Below are 18,322 nucleotides of genomic sequence, written 5' to 3'. Positions count from 1 at the left end.
ATAAATTCCTTCACCAGACGATGAGACCACAAGGACGCCCGTCCTGTAGTTCTGGTGTAACGTGAGACAGCAGCCAGATGTACCTTGATAGAAGCGTGAGATAGGCCCGCCTTGGCCAAGGACAGTAGGTACGGCAATACTTGAGGGGCCGTAATCCGCAGAGGGTTAATCTTCTGTGCCCGGCACCAGATAGAGAACCTCTTCCATTTGTGTCCGTAGCACTTGAGAGTTGAGGAAGCCCTGGCCTTTGCAAGAACCTCTCTGCAATCGGCCGGGATGTCGTATCCTCCAAACTCTAGTGCTGCAGGAGCGAGGCCTGCAAGTTCAGCGACTCTGGTTCGTGGTGAAGAATGGCGCCTCCTTCTCTGGAGAGAAGATCCGCGTCCGTCGATAGCTTGACTGGTGTGGACGCTGACAAGTCCAGAAGGTCCGGGAACCAGATCTGCCTCGGCCACGCCGGCGCTTCGAGGATCATCCTGCACCGGGACCTTTTGAGCTGGTTGATGAGCCGGAGTAGCAACGGCAACGGCGGGAATGCATAAAAGGAACAGGCCGTCCCAGGAGAACGAGAAAGCATCGCCCATGCTCCTCGGTTGGGGAAAACTGCTGGCGAACCTCCGGCACTTGGAGTTTGCCGCCGTCGCGAAGAGATCGATCTGGGGTTCGCCCCATCGTCGGAAGAGTCGGTCCACTTGATCCTGGCGCAGTTCCCACTCGTGGCACGAGCGCAGCTCCCTGCTGAGTGAGTCGGCGATGGTGTTTTTTATCCCTGCTAGATGAAAGGGTACCAGAAACATCCCTTGTGCGATGGCCCAATGCCACAGATCCTGGGCTTCCTTGGACAGGGCAGGGGATCTGGTTCCGCCCTGCTTCCGAATGTAAAACATTGTGGTGGTGTTGTCGGTGAAGATCCTCACCACCTTGCCCTTGAGGAACGGAAGGAAGGACCTGAGGGCCCAGAACACTACGCTGAGCTCCAAGATGTTGATGTGGAGAGTCTTCTCCTCTGAGCACCAAAGGCCTCTCGCATGGAGGCTCCCGGTGTGCGCTCCCCAACCTTCCAGGGAGGTATCCGTCATCACCGTCACCTGGTGGGCCGGGGCTAGGAAGCCTGTTCCCGCTGTCAGATGAGCGCGGACACCCCACCATCGTATCGCCTGGCGGAACGTTTCATAGAGCGAGATCCTGTACTCGAAGCTGCCGTCGTCTGGATCCAGTGGGCGTCGAGGAATTCTTGTAAGGGCCGCATCAGAAGTCTGCAATGGGGCACCAGATAAATGCAGGAGGACATCATTCCGAGGAGGGACTTGATAGACCTCACTCTGGCTACGTCCGTGGCCAGTAGACGTTGCACCTTTCCTAGGATGGTCCTTATCCTTTCCTCCGACGGTGAGGCCCGCCGTGCCACTGTGTCGGCTGTGCTCCCAGAAACAGGGCGACTTGCGACGGGACCAGGTGGGATTTTGGAAAGTTGATGGAGAACCCCAGGTCCGTGAGCAGCTGGACGGTCTTCGCGGTGTGCTCCACGGCGAGCTCCCTTGTCCTTGCCCGTATGAGCCAGTCGTCCAGGTAGGGGTAGACGTGGATCCCCTGCAGGCGCAGCCGCGCCGCCACCGGTGCTAGGCACTTGGTGAACACCCTGGGCGCCGATTTTAATCCGAACGGGAGGGCCTTGAACTGGTAGTGCCGCCCTTGGACCACGAACCTGAGGAACTTTCGGTGTCTTTTTAGAATGGGGATGTGGAAGTACGCATCCTCCAAGTCCAACGACGACAGGAAATCGCCCTCCTCCAGCTGTCCCAGCACGTGCTGGAGGGTGACCATCCGGAACTTCTGTGCCTTGATGTATTTGTTTAGTCGTCCCAGGTCCAGGATGGGACGCCATCCTCCTGTCTTTTTCCTCACGAGAAAGTATCTTGAGTAAACTCCGGAGCCCCGAAGCCTCTTCGGGACGAGCTCGATGGCACCTTTCCTGAGCATCGCCCGTACTTCCAACAGCAGTTGAGGGACGTGATTTTCCTTCCTGGCCACGGGAGGAATGCGGGGGCACCTCTTCTGGAACTCGAGGGCGTGCCCCAGGGCCAGGGCATCCAGCACCCAACGGTCGGTGGAGATGGACTCCCACACGCCGATGAACTTCGTCAGCCGGCCTCCCACCGGGGTGCTTCGGCGGGGGCCCGACCCGACGGACGGTTCAATCCTGCTTGGAGGCCGCTTTGCCTCCTTGACCACCTTGGCGATGACGGCGGCATCCACCTGACTTGCCGCGTCCCCTATAGGCCTCCTGCGACGAAGACCTTGCCGCCTGACGGTAAGTAGAGGCGCTGCTGCCGGCTCCCTTGGAGGCACCCTGTCTGCCTCCGGAACTCCGAACGGACGGCCGTCGTTGCTGGAGCACACCCAGTGCACGGGCCGTCTCCGTGTCAGTCTTCATCGCCTGAAGGGATTCATCAACCGCCTTGCCAAAAAGGTTGTTCCCATCGAAGGGCATGTCCAAAACCTTGGTCTGAACGTCTTGGCGGAAATCAGTCGCCCTGAGCCATCCTCGTCGTCTCAGGCAAACGCCGTTGCCCAACTGACGGAAACCGGTGTCGGCGATGTCCGTGGCCACCGTAATGGCGTGGTCTGAGGCAATCTCACCTTCCTGCAAGATTTCCAGGGCCTCGGCCCTCTTGGCATCCTGAAGGAAGTCCAACAGAGGGGCGATCTTGAACCACAACTCCCTGTCGTAGCGTTGGCCGCCTTGATGGTCGTCGCTGCAGATGAGATGACCCGTCGTCCCATCGCATCCAGTTTCCTACCCTCACCATCCGGAGGGGAGGTTGAAGTCAAGGCCGATGCCCCCCGCTTTCTTCTTGGCCGCCGCCGAAACGACCGAGTCCGGGGTTGGTCGCGAGTCCTTGTGCCTTAGGGCGCAACCGAGTTGGTTGCGCCCTAAGGCACAAGAGGACAGCGTCAGGGACCCGGTACTTCTTCTCGTACCGGTCCCTCTTCGCAGGAGCCGTGGCAGGGTTCTTCAGGAGCCCCTCATCCCAAATGTCATCTAGAAACGGTACGGCGAGAACCGTCTTCCTTTTAGCCTCGTGCCGCTGGTAGAGGAACCCCTCCTTCTTTTCCTCGGGGCAGAGCTGGAAGAGCTTGGATGCCCTGGAGATCATAGCATGGAAGGATCCAATCTCATCGGGCAGGGACGCCCGGGCAGGGGCGACGGGGGGCACGTCCCGTCGTCGCCTCCGTCGTCGCCTCTGTCGTCATCCGTACCCGTCGTAGTCGTGTCCATGCCTGTATCATCCCTGTGGGTAGTGGACCAGGGGGAAGCCAGAGAAGGCCGCAGAGGCGGAAGAGGAGGCCTAGGATGCGTCGTCCTCCTCTTAGGCGGTGGGCTCCCCGAAGGTCCTGGCTCTGGATCTTCCGTCGGGTCTGGCTCAGGCTCCTCCGTCGGGGGAAGGGGCAACCTAGTCCTTATCTCCGAGCATAAGGACTGGATGGCTGACAAAATGGCCGCCGAGGTGTCCTGCGGCGCCGGAAACGACGGGCGTGAGGGCTCTTGAGGAGCCTCGTCTGCGTCGCCCTCGTCGTCGCCCTCGTCGGGATCCCTCCCGATGGGCTGGGTCTCCTCCACGACTTGGATGAGCTCCTCTTCAGAGGTCGTGTCTGTATCCACTACGGCCACCACCCCTCCCCCCTTTTTCCAACGAGGACTTTGTGGGGGTCTTCTCGATGGGCCTGAAAGACGACTCCCTCCGCGGTGGCAGGGAGACTCTGGTACCTGAGGGCGCCTCCACTGGTGTAGCCTCCACAGGCTGAGCCAGGGCCGCGGCGACATCCTCAATCGAGGTCCTAGCAGGGTGAATCACGGCCAACGTCATCTTCTGTACGCCTGGGGCCTTCACCTCGCTCCCCCTCTGCCGGAGTCTTCGAGATCGACCGGGGCCTCTCCAGAAGCTTCGCCGGGTTCTCGGACTTCCTCTTACCCGAGCCAGAGCGTTGGCTCATGGTCGATGGCGCCGGGGAGGGTGCGCCCTGCCTGGCAGCCAAGGAGCCCGACCGTTCGGCGCTCCCGGTGCCCGCGGACTCGCGGTACTTAGCCTTTTGTTGGGCCCCCGTCGCCAGAGCACCCTCACAGGACTTAGAAGACCGCTCGGACTTCTTCTTCTTCTCGCCTGGCGGGCTCTTACCTTCCAGCCAGTTGGCGAGACGGAGGTGGCGATCCTTCATGGTCCGCTCCGACATGTTTCCACAAAACGCGCAGTCCTTTTCCTTGGGCGTCTTGTCCTCATGGAGACAGTAGAGGCATAACGAATGCTCGTCCTCCTTGAAAACGTTCTGAAGCTGGCATCCAGGGCAGGTCCTGAAAAGCTTCCCGGGCGTCGAGCTCCCTTTCTCCTGGGCCATGTCCAGTGTAGGCCTCGGAACTTCTGGTATCCTCCAAAAGCGTAACTCGACGAAATCTTCACCCTTGAGGGGCGTACAAAACTCCGAAACTGAAGTAGAAACGGTGGATCTTGAGGCTCTTTTAACCGAAAAAATGAGAAAATCTCCTGAAAAAAGCGTGAAAACGCAGCAAAAGCTCGAGAGCTAAGCACGAGGACTCCCAACACTTGAACGTGCGGTAAAAATCTGAGGATGGCTGCCAGGGGCGGGGCTTAGGGAGAGGGCAGTCATTGGCTGGGGGCAGTATGACCCAGAGACCAGTGATTGGTTACTACTGAGAAAGACAGATCAGAAACAAAACTGATACTGATTTTTTCTATACCGAGGATTCCCGGCCTGACGACGGGGAATATTCATGAACATGTGAATCCATGCCAGACCCCATGCTGGAGAAATCACTTTAATGACACCAACCGACACCGAACCCAGAGACACAAACTACTGTTTCCACTACAATCTCCATTCGTGTGGAATGGGAAGTATGTAGGCAGAATCTATTTTACATTCTCAAGCAGGCTCTGGCACCATCAGTGCCAGCTGTTCCTTCACTGTGAAGGGGTTTCCCTAAATCCAACCACTACACTGCTTAGGGACCCACTCAGCCTCCGACCCAACCACCCTTCTTACTGGCATGAGTTGGCAGAACCCCTTCTGCTTGACCTGGAGGCTTCACAAATCGATCTGTTAATGTCCAGCACAACCAGAAGGTGTCATCTGTTCTGCCCAAGGGAAAGACCCACATTGTGGACCTGGCATTTGAGCGCGTGCACGCTTTTTTTGCCTGTTCCTCTAATCCCAGCCATCCTGAAGTGGCTTCAGAAATACAGAATACGCATCACACTGGTGGCTCCCAACTGGGAAAGAATGGCATGGCATCCAGAGATTCTACACCAGTCAATACATCCGCTTTGCAAGTTTCAGCTCCGGAAGGACATTTTGGTCAGGCTTTCAGTAAGATCCTCTGGTGTTAAGAAAATGTATATGTAGTGGTGGGTACAACATGGAACATATGATCAAAATCTATCACACATCCATTGTTCCAGGGATTTTATATGGAGCTGTTTTTGTGCCTGAAGGAAAAACCAAGTGGCTTCAAATTCTGGAAGGGAAAATTCTGTTCTGAGAGTGCCTCCATTGGTTCCGTTGGAGGCTCTGAGGCTGGAACTGGGCCTTCCATCTTTAAGATCAGCATGGTTGATTCAACAGTGAAAACATGTGACTACCATGCTTTTGGCACAGTCTGGTTGCTTTATGTCACTTGCAGCTAAACATCTCTCACTTGCCCCCATAAATGTTTTTATGGCTGGCATTCAAGGCACTGTTATTAGGCATTTGGGAGCTATTGGAAGGACACCAAATGATTCGGTAGATTGTCCTAAGGGTTTGCAGACATTAATAAATAAAAGTCCCGTCTGGGAAGGAGTCTAACAAATATGTCCTCCAAACAAACGTACAGCTTGTATGAAACCCAAGGTTTTACACTGAATATTCCTTGTTCAGATTTGGTTAAACCATGTAATATGCAACTAAAGCGTTTCATCACTTACTTAAGATTTTATATTCTTCCCACTAGTGAACATTTGGGAAGATGGAGGGGTAAACCTTATGAAGACAGATTGTGCAGGTTATGTAACTTGACTGCAGAAATGTCCCGGCACGTCCTTACTAGCTGTTCGATTATTTCTGAAACATATAACAAGGGCTATTCTCGTGATACAAAATTCATGCAGATAGTATTAATTCTGACCAAGTTTGGAATAACATATTGTGCCAGGTCTATTGTAGTTCTGGGAGCAGCTTTTTGTGTCTGGAAGGGAGTAGGGTGGTTAATTGGCATGAAAGCAATTGATAATTAATATGTTGTATGAGTTTTAGTGTGTATTATTTATTTTAGCCAATGATCCTTTCTCTCAGCAACTATTAATTTTATTAATAGTTTTAATATTGCTGAAGATGAAATGTATTTTCTAAAATATTGTAATGTAAAGTAGGTTATGTATGTGCTTTTTCTTCTTTTATAACCATTGCACAGTACAGAAAAAGTGTAAAAAAAATGTAAGATCCTTTATCCCAGTGTAGCCAGTGTGAACCTAAACGCCTGGCTGCTGAGCCCTCAAGAGATCAGAATAGGGATCCTTCGCCCAGTGTAGCCAGCATGAGCATAAACTCCTGGCTGCTGAGCCCTCAAGAGATCAGAATAGGGATCCTTCGCCCAGTGTAGCCAGCATGAGCATAAACGCATGGCTGCCGAGCACTCAAGATATCAACATAGGAATCTTTATCCCGGCATAGCCAGCCTGAACCTAAACACCTGGCTGCTGAGTGCTCCAGATATCCAGATATCAGCACAGGGATCTTTATCCCAGCGTAGCCAGCCTGCACCTAAACACCTGGCTGCTGAGTGCTCCAGATATCCAGATATCAGCACAGGGATCTTTATCCCAGCGTAGCCAGCCTGCACCTAAACACCTGGCTGCTGAGTGCTCCAGATCTCAGTATAGGGATCTTTCTGAAGGGATTCTTGAAGTGCTGCTGTTGGCCAGTTGGCCCAAGACAAAACCCATTAATGCGTGCAGTTTAGAATACATTGTCATGGTGTTGTGGTAGTGCCACTGACCCATTGTTATGCCCGGTTGCTGTGGTATGGGAATTTCTCTTGTCTTTAGACCTTATCTGGGGAACAGTTAAAAAGTACCTGGCAACCATTTAGGTTTTCAAAAGGATGCTGGGACAGAGGCCCTATTTCTCCATTCCTCTCACGTAATTTCTGGCAGAAGTTATGAATTACTTACTTAAGATGTCTTTATGGAAAAAAGGTTTCAGGATGTTGAGATTTACCCTTTGCACTACCCTTCCTTTCAATTTACTGAGAGAGACTGTTTTAAGAAAGCACTTTCACTATATCGTTTCCACTAGGTGCCTGCTGACTCTTTCCTCCTCCACAATGGACAGAGCTTAGAGAGGATTCAATTCATAACATCTGTGCTATACAAATGCTTTACTCATTTAACTATGTATGATATGTCAGGTAAAATTGCATTTATTTCCTATGGCATGGAATTAGTGTACTCTTAGGTTTACCTGGCGTATCAATTAGGTTAATTCTGTAATCATTCCAATCAAAAGTGACAGCAGCAGACTGGATGGTTATACCACGCTCTCGCTCCTGAGCCATGAAATCCGTGACCGTGTCGCCATCATCAACATCTAGGGATTGAAAAAACAACACTACACATTAACTCTCCATCAGATCAAATAATATCTATGACGATTTAAATAATGTTCACTGCAACCAGGTAATTTCATAATTTATAACAAAGCATACATTTACATATTTAAATAATGAGAACTAATAGTAGAAATGAGGCCTAGCACAGCAGGGGAGAGAGAAGTGGAAGGGGGAGGGAGGAGTGGATACAGAGAATGGGGAGGCTGAACAGGAGAAGGGCTATGGTGGGAGAAAGCTTGAGTGCATCGGATGGGTAAGCTAGGAAGTTTGAAAATTGGGACATGGAATGTCTGAGGACTGGGGCATTATCAGAAGAAGAAGAGGGTGGGGGAGTCTTTGAAAAGGCAAGAAATACAAGTGGCCCTGTTGCAGGAGACACATGCAAATGCAGAGTTGTTGGGGAGGTTGGGAAGCTTTGGGGGGTGTTCTGATTTGGGTGGCAAGGGGGATGCCATTGAAGGTGGAGCGAGTGTTGAAGGATGGGCAGGGTAGAACGGTCCTTGCGCCCTGTCTGTGGGAAAACAGGTCAATATGCTTGGTTAACTCGTATACGCCAAATGTAGATGATGAAGAGTATTTCCCTTCGGTGATGCGCATGATGGGGGCTTATAGAGGGGAACTCGTAGTGTGGGGGGAGACTTGGATGAGCGGTTGGATGGGAGGGGAACTAGAGGGGGGCCTAAGAAACACATGCCGGGGTCGTTACAGAGGGTAATGGAGGAATTGGATTTGGTGGAAGTGTGGCGGGAGAAACATGGGGAGGAAAGAGGCTTCTCCTACCATTCGACTGTACACGGTTCGTACTCGTGTTTAGATTATTTGGTAACGGGACGGGAATACTGTCACTGCTTTGGAGAGACGATGTACCTCGGGCGTATCCTATCGGATCACTCCCCTTTGGTGACGACATTGTGTGGGTCCAGTGAGGATGCTCTGCAGCGGCTATGGCGGATGCAGAGGGAGGCGTTACGGGATGGGTGGTTTGTGGCTGAGCTCAGAGAGGGGATCAGGTCATACTTTGAGCTGATTGATGGTACGGTGGAGACTAGGGGTGTGCTGTGGGAGGCCTTCAAGGCGACTATAAGAGGGAAGTGTTTGGCCATGACAGTGGGGATGCGAAAACGGCTTCTAGAGACGTTGCAGAGGGCGGAGGCCCGGGTTGCAGAGCTGGACAGAGAGGCGGCGGGTAGAGTAGAGGTGGGAGAAGCCTTGGCGCGGGTGCTGGAGCTTCATGAGAGAACCCTGTCGGAGCTTTCACACTTTGATAACAACAGACGAGATGTTCGACTCCATGGAGAGGGGGATAAGGCGGGTAGACTTCTGGCTTGGTTAATCAGCAGGGAAACCCCGACTCGAGTCATCACCCAGCTTCGATCTAGTACGGGGGAGCTGGTTGGGACTCAGAAGGAGATTAATGAAGCCTCTGTAACATATTATAAAGGGGCTATACGCAACTGAAGGGGGTATGTGGACGTGGAGGATCTCATGGAGGTGCTGCGGCTGCCGAGACTGGGGTAAGACCGCCGGGAGGAACTAGAGGGCCTGATAGGAGAGGAGGACATCCGCTGGGTGATCCGCGTTATGAGGAGGGGCACGGCGCTGGGTAGCGACAGACTCCCGGTGGAGTTTTATGCAGAGTTTGCTGACCTCCTAGTTCCGCAGCTTCAGAAGGTCTACTACGAGGAGTCATTCCAGGGGGGTGCCTCCCAGAATCACTGAGGGAGGCGGTTATAACGGTAATTTTTTATTTTTTATTTTTTATTTTATTGTGGTATAAACCAAACCTGGTTTTTTTTCACAAGTACAAAAAGAAAAAAAAAGAACTTACTAAAAAGAAAAGAAGATAACTTAAACATTTTTTGCAACTCATTAAAAGACAAAAAGATTCAGCATTTTCCTCCAAATTTTCTTGTCTTCCCTATTTCAGTCTAGATACTTTGAGAACTTTTAATTTCCAGTGAAGCCTAACTGTTGTAGGACTCTGACCACGTTTATAGTCAATGCCGTTTCGTGACCTGAAGTCATTCTCACCCAAAAGTCTTCTGATAACAACCAGTCAGTAGAGCAAACAAAACGCTCCAAATGTTTCTTTCGCACCTCCCATGTTCCTTCGCAGAATCTTAAAAGATGCTCCAATGACTGGTCTTTTGGGTCTCGACATTTGGCACATAAGTGATTGCTCCTGTCCCCCCAACCCCATCTCGCAAGAACAGCTCCTGTACGTGTCAAACCCAGACGAAGTCTGAGAAAATTTTGTCTCACTTCTGCATCCGGGAATTTCAACAAATAATTTGCTAAAGAACTGAGGCTCTTGTCCGTTGGTGAAAGTGAGGGAGCCACTGTTGACGATCGTGTACTATCTATTGTCATTATCCAATCTGATGATAGTAGCTCCCTCTTGATCTTCATGGGGTTTGTGGTTAAAGTATCTATCTCACTATTACATCTGGCTAGGATTTCTTGGGATTTTTTTTTTAAATCACACAGTACCCCCACTAATGCATGGCTCAAATGGACTCTTAAGTCTTCATATAATGTGTTACGCCTTGGGTTGGTTATCAGATTGAACAGAGATAGAAGTTTCCAATCTGCTTGGACCCCTAATGATGAGAGACCCAACTCAAAGCGCAAACTGGCCATTGGCAAGCTGTTTGGAAGACGTAAGGCTTTTTTCCAGATCTTCGCTTCTAATGTCTGCCAGTCCATTGACCAAGCTAGTGGTTTTGCCTCTAAACCATATAGGAGAACAGGGACGATCTTTGCTTGATAAAAGCGGATAGCAGGGAGGAGAGAGAACCTACAATATTTCTTGATGATTTTTTGCAGTTGAGCTGTCAATTGGGTGCATTTTTGTAGCATCTCTGCCCGTATCGTGCAAAGTCTGGGTGTAGCATATAGGATATAACCCAAATAAATGACCTCCTCTGTTACAGGTATTCGTTTGCCCCACACTGTCCAGCAGTATTTACCTTCTTTACCACCTTTCTTTCCAAAAATCACTATTTTTGATTTTTCTGGATTTACCTTGAGATCGTTATCTTTCATGTATTGATCCAGGGCATTTAGTAGCCTCTGAAGCCCCACTGGTGTCTTGTCCAGGAGGACAATGTCGTCAGCATAAATCAGCCACTTAATTACATTTGTGCCTAACTTGGCACTGCCCAGTGCTGCTGTCTCTACCTCCTGTCAAAAATCGGCTGCATAGAAGTTGAACAAAAAGGGAGCCACCATACACCCCTGTCTCACCCCCCTCTTCACTGGGATGTGTGTTGATGAAAGTCCATCTTGGCTAAGTTTTACTTGGACCGTGTTGCCTTCATGGAGGGAGACCAATATGTCGATGAGATGGGTCGGAGCTCCTCTATCTTTTAATTTGGACCATAGTCTATCTCGATTCATGAGATCAAAGGCACCTGATAAATCTATGAAAGCACCATATAGTCGTGATTCTTGCCCCCCGGTCTTAGTATTACAGAGGGTGGCAAGTACTATACCATTAAGCGAAGTGGAGTGCCCCTTTCGGAAGCCTGTCTGTTTTGGCAAGATCTTATTTTGTTCAGCCCAAGTTTCCAAGTCTCTCAGTATTAAGCTGGTAAACAGCTTACTTTCCACATGAAGGAGGGAAATTGGTCTATAATTTAAGGGGTCTCTTCGATCCCCCTTTTTAAATATAGGGACAATGACTCCCACTTTCCAAGATGAGGGAATCTTTTTAAACCTCAGAATTCCATGAAACAGTGTGTTTAGCAAGTAGGACCACCTTTTGGGGTTTCCCTTCAGGACTTGATATGTTAGGCCACTGGGGCCTGCTGCCCTTGAAGCTGAAGATTTCATTATAAGGGCGTAAATGTCCTCTTCTGTTGTGTCCAAAATCCACTGGCCTCCAAAAGTGGGAAAAGACGGCTCCCCCTTAGTCTGAGCATATTTCTTTGATAGAAATTCTACCCCCTCTGTTTCGGTAACCATGTTTGATAAGGCTCCATAACGGTAATCCTAAAAGAGGGGAAAGATCCAAGGGACTGTGCAGCGTATCGGCCCATCTCGCTATTGAACGTAGATGGGAAAATTCTGGCCGCTAGGTTGGCGACGGTTGCGCCAAGTTTGATACACCCTGACCAATGTGGGTTTATAGGGGGCAGGAGCACGTCGGGTAACATCTCCCGGTTGCATCATGTGATGGATCAGGTAAAGTTACAAAGGGGGGACATGGCGATAGCGTCACTTGACGCTATGAAGGCGTTTGATTCTCTGGAATGGAAGTGGTTGTTTCGGGTGCTGCAGGAATTTGGCTTTGGGCAGAGTATTTGTAGGTGGTTGGCTTTGCTGTACACTAAACTGCTAGCGATGGTGAGAACTAACAATTGGGTGTCGGGGTCGTGGGAGTTGGGAAGGGGGACAAGGCAGGGGTGTACGGCCTCTCCAATTTTGTTTGCGTTAGTCTTGGAACCTCTGGCGGCGTTCTTGCGGCAGGAAATGGCGGAGGCTGGAATCGAGGCGGGAGGGCAGAAGCACAGTGTCCCATTATGTAGATGACTTGTTGTTATATGTAGGGGACCCTAAAACATATCTTCCAGACCTTTTGGAAATACTACGGAACTTTAGATATATGTCGGGGTTCCGTATAAACGCGGAGAAGTCGGTTTTGTTTCCGTTGGGGGGGCTACGGGAATGTCCGTTAGAAGAACTGCCGGACTTGGGGATACGGTGGGAGAAGGAGTCATTTTGGTACTTGGGGGTGCAGGTGTTTCATGAGGTGGTGGACACGTTCATGCATAATACGGGGAGAGCTTTGTCTAAAATAGGTGACTCCATCCAGTTTTGGAAGTTTTTGCCCCTGTCATTGATGGGGAGGGGTGCTATGTAAAATGGTGATCCTCCCACGTTTGCTCTATTTTTTCACAAATATACCGTATGTGGCAAAGAAAGTGTTCTTTAAAATGCTGGATTAGGGAACTGCTGTGGGGCACAGGAAGGAGAAGGGTCTCCTTACAAACGCTGTGACGAACTAGAGAGGGAGGAGGGTTGGGTCTCCCGAATTATGAAAAATACTTCGTGGCGGCACAGCTACAGTCAGTATTGGTGTGGGACCAACCGGGGGCAAAGTTTCTTATGGTGTTGGTAGGGCCCTTGCAGCCAGACCGTAGGGCGGTAGAGCTCCTGTGGCATCCGTTGGGAGCTACCGGGACATCAGTGGTTTTCGAGGTGGTGAGGGAGACATGGAGGAAGTATGTGGGAGGCAAGGGGGTGAGGGGCCGATACGAAGACAATCTCCCATGGGGGGCTGACCAGCAGCTCCGCCAGGCGATTGGGAGGGTGGGGATACGGAGGTTAGGGGAGAAGGGATGTGAGAAGGTGGGGGACCTTTTTGAGGGTGGGAAGCTTCTTGCCTGCAAGGAGTGGTGCGACTAGTATGATCTGCCACAGTGTGTTTTTCTGGCATATGGGGCGGTGGTTTGCAGGATGGCAGAGTTATGGGACAGAATCCCTGAGGAGCCGGAGCCATGTCCAGTTCTTCAAGTGCTACTTGACCAGATGGGGGGCAGGGCATGTATTTCGAGGATATATAAGGCTCTGTGGGAGGGGTCGGTAGGGGGAGAGCTGAAGGTTAAGGGGAAGTGGGAAGCGGATATGGGAAGCCTCTATCAGATGAAGAATGGGGGCAGGTTTGGGACCTGGTCCGGAAGTCTTCGAGGAATGCCCGCTTCCAGCTGGTCCAATTTAATATTTTGCAGAGGGTATATGTCACCCCTCTGGCACTCAGGGCGATGATGGGGGATCGGTTGGGTGAATGTCCTAGATGTGGTTCAGAGCGGGCGGGGTTCTGGCACATGGTGTGGGAATTTGAGGTTATAGTAGAATACTGGGACGAGGTCCTCAGGGTAGTGAATGAGGTACTGGGAACCACCCTGGAGCGATGTCCGGAGACCTGTTTGTGGGGAATCTTCCGGGGGGAAAGCAAAATAAGGTACGGAACAGAATGGGCCGTTTATTGCTCAGATTGGCTAAGCGCCGAATGGCAATAGCGTGGAAATCGCCCCAGGGCCCGATGGTCAATTTATGGCAGAAGGATGTACGGAGGTGGGGGCTAGCGGAATTAACAGTGCTGCAGAATTGGGAGACGGGTGAAGACCGGGAGGTGGTGACGGTCCATTGGTCCTAATTGTTAAATGATCTGGCGAAGGACAATGATTTGCGCCCACCGTGAAGAGGCAGGGGCAGGAGGGGAAAGATGAGAGGGATATGGGGGAGAAGGGAGCCCGGAGGGGTGAGCGGAAGGTGGATTGGCCTGATTCTCAACGAACAATGGACACTGAAGCCTACTGTGCTGTGACCACTGGAACAAAAAGAAGTAGATGAGATACTGGGAAGCGGTGATGGGGGGGCGGGGATTGGTTGGAGGGGCTGTTTAATGAGGTTCATGTATGTGGAGGGCTTGATATTGGAGGGTTAGGGAGGGCGGGGGGAAGTTCTGGAAATGTTATGTTGAAATGCCAATAAAGAGTGTTTAAAAAAAAAATGCAGCATATGTGGATCTTAAAATACAGTGAACTGATTCAACTTAACGTAAATTAAGTGACATGGTAGCCATTTCTTAACAACACATTTTTGGATGTGACATTGCCTTGTGCAAGCGTGATACCCATTGGCAGCTATATGAAAAATTGAAGCACTGAAGAGTTTGCTGAGGGGTTGCCAGTGTGGTACATTTAGAAGAGCACCCCAAAGGTAGCATGTTATTTAACCTGGTTCCCTCCTGAAGATTCACGCCTTCCTATCCTGGGCAGGGAGTAGTGGCATATGAGAACCAAATGGACTGGGAAATGGCAACAGAGAAGAAGGCCTCATCCATTGGGCAAGGTGTTGGTGGAGGCTCCCATTGGTCAGATGCTGGGGTGAACTGGGATGAGTGTATACTGATTGGCAACCCATGCATGAAGCAGGATGCAGAGTACCACAGTAAGAGCGTGCTGAGTAGTGCAGTCCTCTTACAAACACAGCCACTTCCCACCGACAGGAGAAGAAGCTTTGCCTGTGATAGGACTGCTTGGCAATAGCCAGAATTTATGGGAGACTTGCTACAGGAGAGGTTGACTGCAGAGGGCTTCTGTTGTCTGCCTTAAATAGCAATCCGTAAGCGGAAAAGACAGAGTGAGGGCACCTATATGTTGACCTGCTTGGCTGGCGTGGTGGTTTGATAGGTCGCCTATCAGATGGTGTGGAAGGGGGGGCACAAGGTCAGCCTAGCACTGCAGTTGTGCACATGGAGCGTTGCTAGGCGCACAATGGGAAACCCAGAGTTTGATTTTTAGTAGTGGAAGAGAGGTTCTAATGTTGCCTCCATTGAAGACAGATGTCACTTAAAGAGATAAAACATTATCCAACAAATAAAACGTCATTGCAATCCATTCGACAACACACAGATCCTCCAACACTAAAGCCCTCGATACCCTGATCATTAAAACCTTGTTTGAACCTCCAGTTACCACCAGGAAAACATTGAAGGCTAACATGAAGGACCTAATTATGGATCATACATCCTCTAGTTAAAGGTGTCCACCACAAAAATAATTTTTGGCAGTGTTAAGTTGATTTATTCAATCAATGTCACAAGTTACTACTAGTGTGAGGATTTATATTTGAATACGCTAATTTTAAAGGCTATATTCCTAGTGATCTTTTCAGCCATTTGCCCAATGGGCAGCAAAAAAATCTCAGAATGAACTTGGGCAGGAGAATCACAGTAACCCTATGAATAGATATATTAACTATTTTTTTATTTAATTTATTAGTGTATTGGCTTAGTACAAACCTTTCACTTTCTATCTTACATCCTCAATAAAATAGCACACACAGAAAGAAAAAATAAAGAAAGGGAAGAATAAACATCAGCAGACACTGTGACCAATTCCCATCAGACACAGTTTGTCGGGGGCCTGTTTGCAGAGTGAAAGCATGCACCATTAAAAATTGATCAGGCTGGATATTCCCTTCCAGAACAATAGTGCTGTCAAAATCCAAGTCGTTTGTTCCCCAAAGAGCAGAGAAATCCATCATTCCTCCGGGTTGAATGATACTGAGTCAGAGAGGAGTGTATCCTGATATTTGTTTCTTAAGTGTGCAAAGCCGTACATTCAGTCAGAAGATGTCTCGAAGTTTCTAAGTGAGTGCAGTCATCACAAAAACGGCAGGTTCCTGGTTGACCGTTCAATTGCTTTTGATGCGCTAAGACTTCTCTGGTTGGAAGAAGATTGAGCCTCAGTCACAGAAAAAGGTCTCTAAACTTGGGGCATAGAAATGTCTTCAGATATAGTGGAAGATGGTTAATTGATCGCCCCTCTGACAAACAATTAATAGATAACTTATATTGCGCTTTCGCCTCCTGTGTTTCAATCCAGTCCATCCACTGGATTTTATTCCTGATATGGTTAGGATTGGACTTCAGGGTTTCTAATGACCATCCAAGAGAAGCAGTCCATTCTCTGCATTTGTTCTTCCAGCCATTGAGTAGATCACTCGGCTTGGATAGAGGAGATTACCTCAAAATATCCACCGGCGGCAGGTCGTCATCTAGGATTATTTTGCAGTATACATTTATAGATTAAGACCATCGAGTGCATTGATTGAATAGCTAACTTGTATCTTATTCGGACTACAGGGAAAGAATGTGGTAGTGAAAGCACTTTCCTCCAGAATGACGATTCCAAAACATCCCAGATTAGCCATGTTATATTGAGAGCTGTTTCCGCTCCTTATTTGAGAATAGAAACTACTTTCTGACGATAAAAAGTAAGTACCGGTAACATGAACAACTTCACATACTTTTTATGCAGTACCAGCGCTTGACTGGCCAGGCTCAGGACCGTTGTTTTTAGAACAGCCTCCCAATCATGTTCATTGATACTAGAATTAATCCAAACTCCTAGGTACTTAGTAGTATGGCCCTGGTCTAATTTAGTCGAGCCTAGGAATAGGGAACATTTGCCCTTATTAGTTCGTTGTTGATTGCAGAAGGACATGATTTGGGTTTTCATCACATTTATCTTTAGACCATTTCCTAGAAAATAGGCATGCAGGGCATTTAGTCTTCTTTGCAGCCCGATCGGTGTCTTATCTAGAAGTACCAAGTCGTCTGCATAGACTATCCAGATCCTAGATAAGGCTCCCCTTAAGACCGATTCAGAGGCCAGGTCTTCCAGCCAGGCTTTGCTCCAAAACGATGTTGACTATTATGCAGGGCAAAAAAAGAATACAACAGGGATTAAGACAGACTAAAATAAAAGTGTTGTCCACTCTAGCCCTCAACCCTAAATATAAAAAAGCAGCACAGGAAAATCTTGTTAAAAGCAGGTGTGATTTTCATGCAATCAAACGGTGGAGGGCAGGATACTGCATGTTTGGTAGGGTGAGCCATTAAAATCACGATAGTCAACAATATTTCCCAAATGAAAAGCTAAACTACTTCCATCACTATCTATCCCTCAAAATAGTAGAATACACTCAAGGAGAGCTGGTAATTCAGGGAGACTTGTGTGATCTTACAACCACACTGAAATAGGTATAACTGACACTACTTTTAAGATCTTGAGTTTTACCACAAGGAATTCAAAGTCTCCCTCGGCTGGGAGGATAGCTCAGGGGCAACATGCTCGTCTTGTGAGCAAGACAACGCCGACCAGCAGGTGTTCAATACCGGGTCCCACCCTTCGAGGCTGGACAAAGCATGACATACAAACCTAATGTATTTATTTTTTCAACTTAGACATCTGGAGGCAACTCTACAACGAGGACAGGGATAACAGTCACTATATCTCTTTCCTAGAGACGTACTAGGCCTAGGCCTAAGGTGGCATAGTGCCAGAGAAGCAACATTTTATTGCAGTTTATTTTCAATTTACTGGTTGTTTTTTTTTTAATATAAAACCAATTTTGTTTCTCTCAGTCTGGCTGATGCACAACACTGCACAAATAGTTTTCAGCTGTTAGGAGTCATTCTACTCTAACAACTGAAGTCTTTCCCGGGCCAAACATATATATGCTTGATTGTTAGAAAAGCTTCATTGTCAGGGTGACTTTTGTTTTTTAAGAGTACCAGCCACTTTATTATACATTGGCAGCTAACAGTAGCACTCAGCACTTTATAACATGTACACTAGATACTTTACTATGTATTGGAATTTCCTATTTGCATTAAGCACTTTAGAATATGTACATTGGACAAAATGGGTCGAATGTAGGCACTGGCAATATAGGGTCCACACACAAAGGCTGTCGCTACAAGTTCTGATACATGAGGCATCTCATACTTATGCATTGTGCATTCCACGTGAGTTCTAAGGGAAATCTGAATCTTTCATAATCATAGATTGAGAAAGATTGATCATGTTTTTGAACATAGGAAGTCTTAATGGGACATTATATTCCACTTTGGTGCAATGTTACTAGACATTGCAGTCTAGGCAGTCGATTTAATCTAAATGTAGGGACCAAATGATTATAATGTGTAATATATCATAATACTTGTATTGCCATAATTTGAATAATGTGTTTGCACCTGTTAAATCCATCAATTTTTGACTGCACTGTTCAGCGAAATGTTGAATGAAAGAGATTTTCTATTGGGCTTTGATCAAATGCGAGGCTGCTAGTGGTGACAATGCA

At 48.8% G+C, this 18,322-nt stretch overlaps 1 protein-coding gene across 2 annotated transcripts in view; it reads right to left on the bottom strand.

Annotated features, from left to right (window-relative positions):
- The window catches only part of GFM2 (GTP dependent ribosome recycling factor mitochondrial 2), a 925,389-nt gene that overhangs the window by 458,480 nt on the left and 448,587 nt on the right, over positions 1 to 18,322 (bottom strand). For both annotated transcript variants that reach the window (XM_069627482.1, XM_069627483.1), the window contains exon 6: positions 7,516 to 7,641. In XM_069627482.1, coding sequence (XP_069483583.1) covers positions 7,516 to 7,641 — 126 coding nt within the window. The remainder of the gene's footprint in view (positions 1 to 7,515; positions 7,642 to 18,322) is intronic.

Source organism: Ambystoma mexicanum, chromosome 6p (assembly GCF_040938575.1).
Source record: "Ambystoma mexicanum isolate Mex_15411 chromosome 6p, UKY_AmexF1_1, whole genome shotgun sequence".
NCBI classification, from domain to species: domain Eukaryota; kingdom Metazoa; phylum Chordata; class Amphibia; order Caudata; family Ambystomatidae; genus Ambystoma; species Ambystoma mexicanum.
The sequence above is the reverse complement of the archived record's forward strand: the minus strand, read 5'-3'. Positions and strand labels throughout refer to the sequence as shown.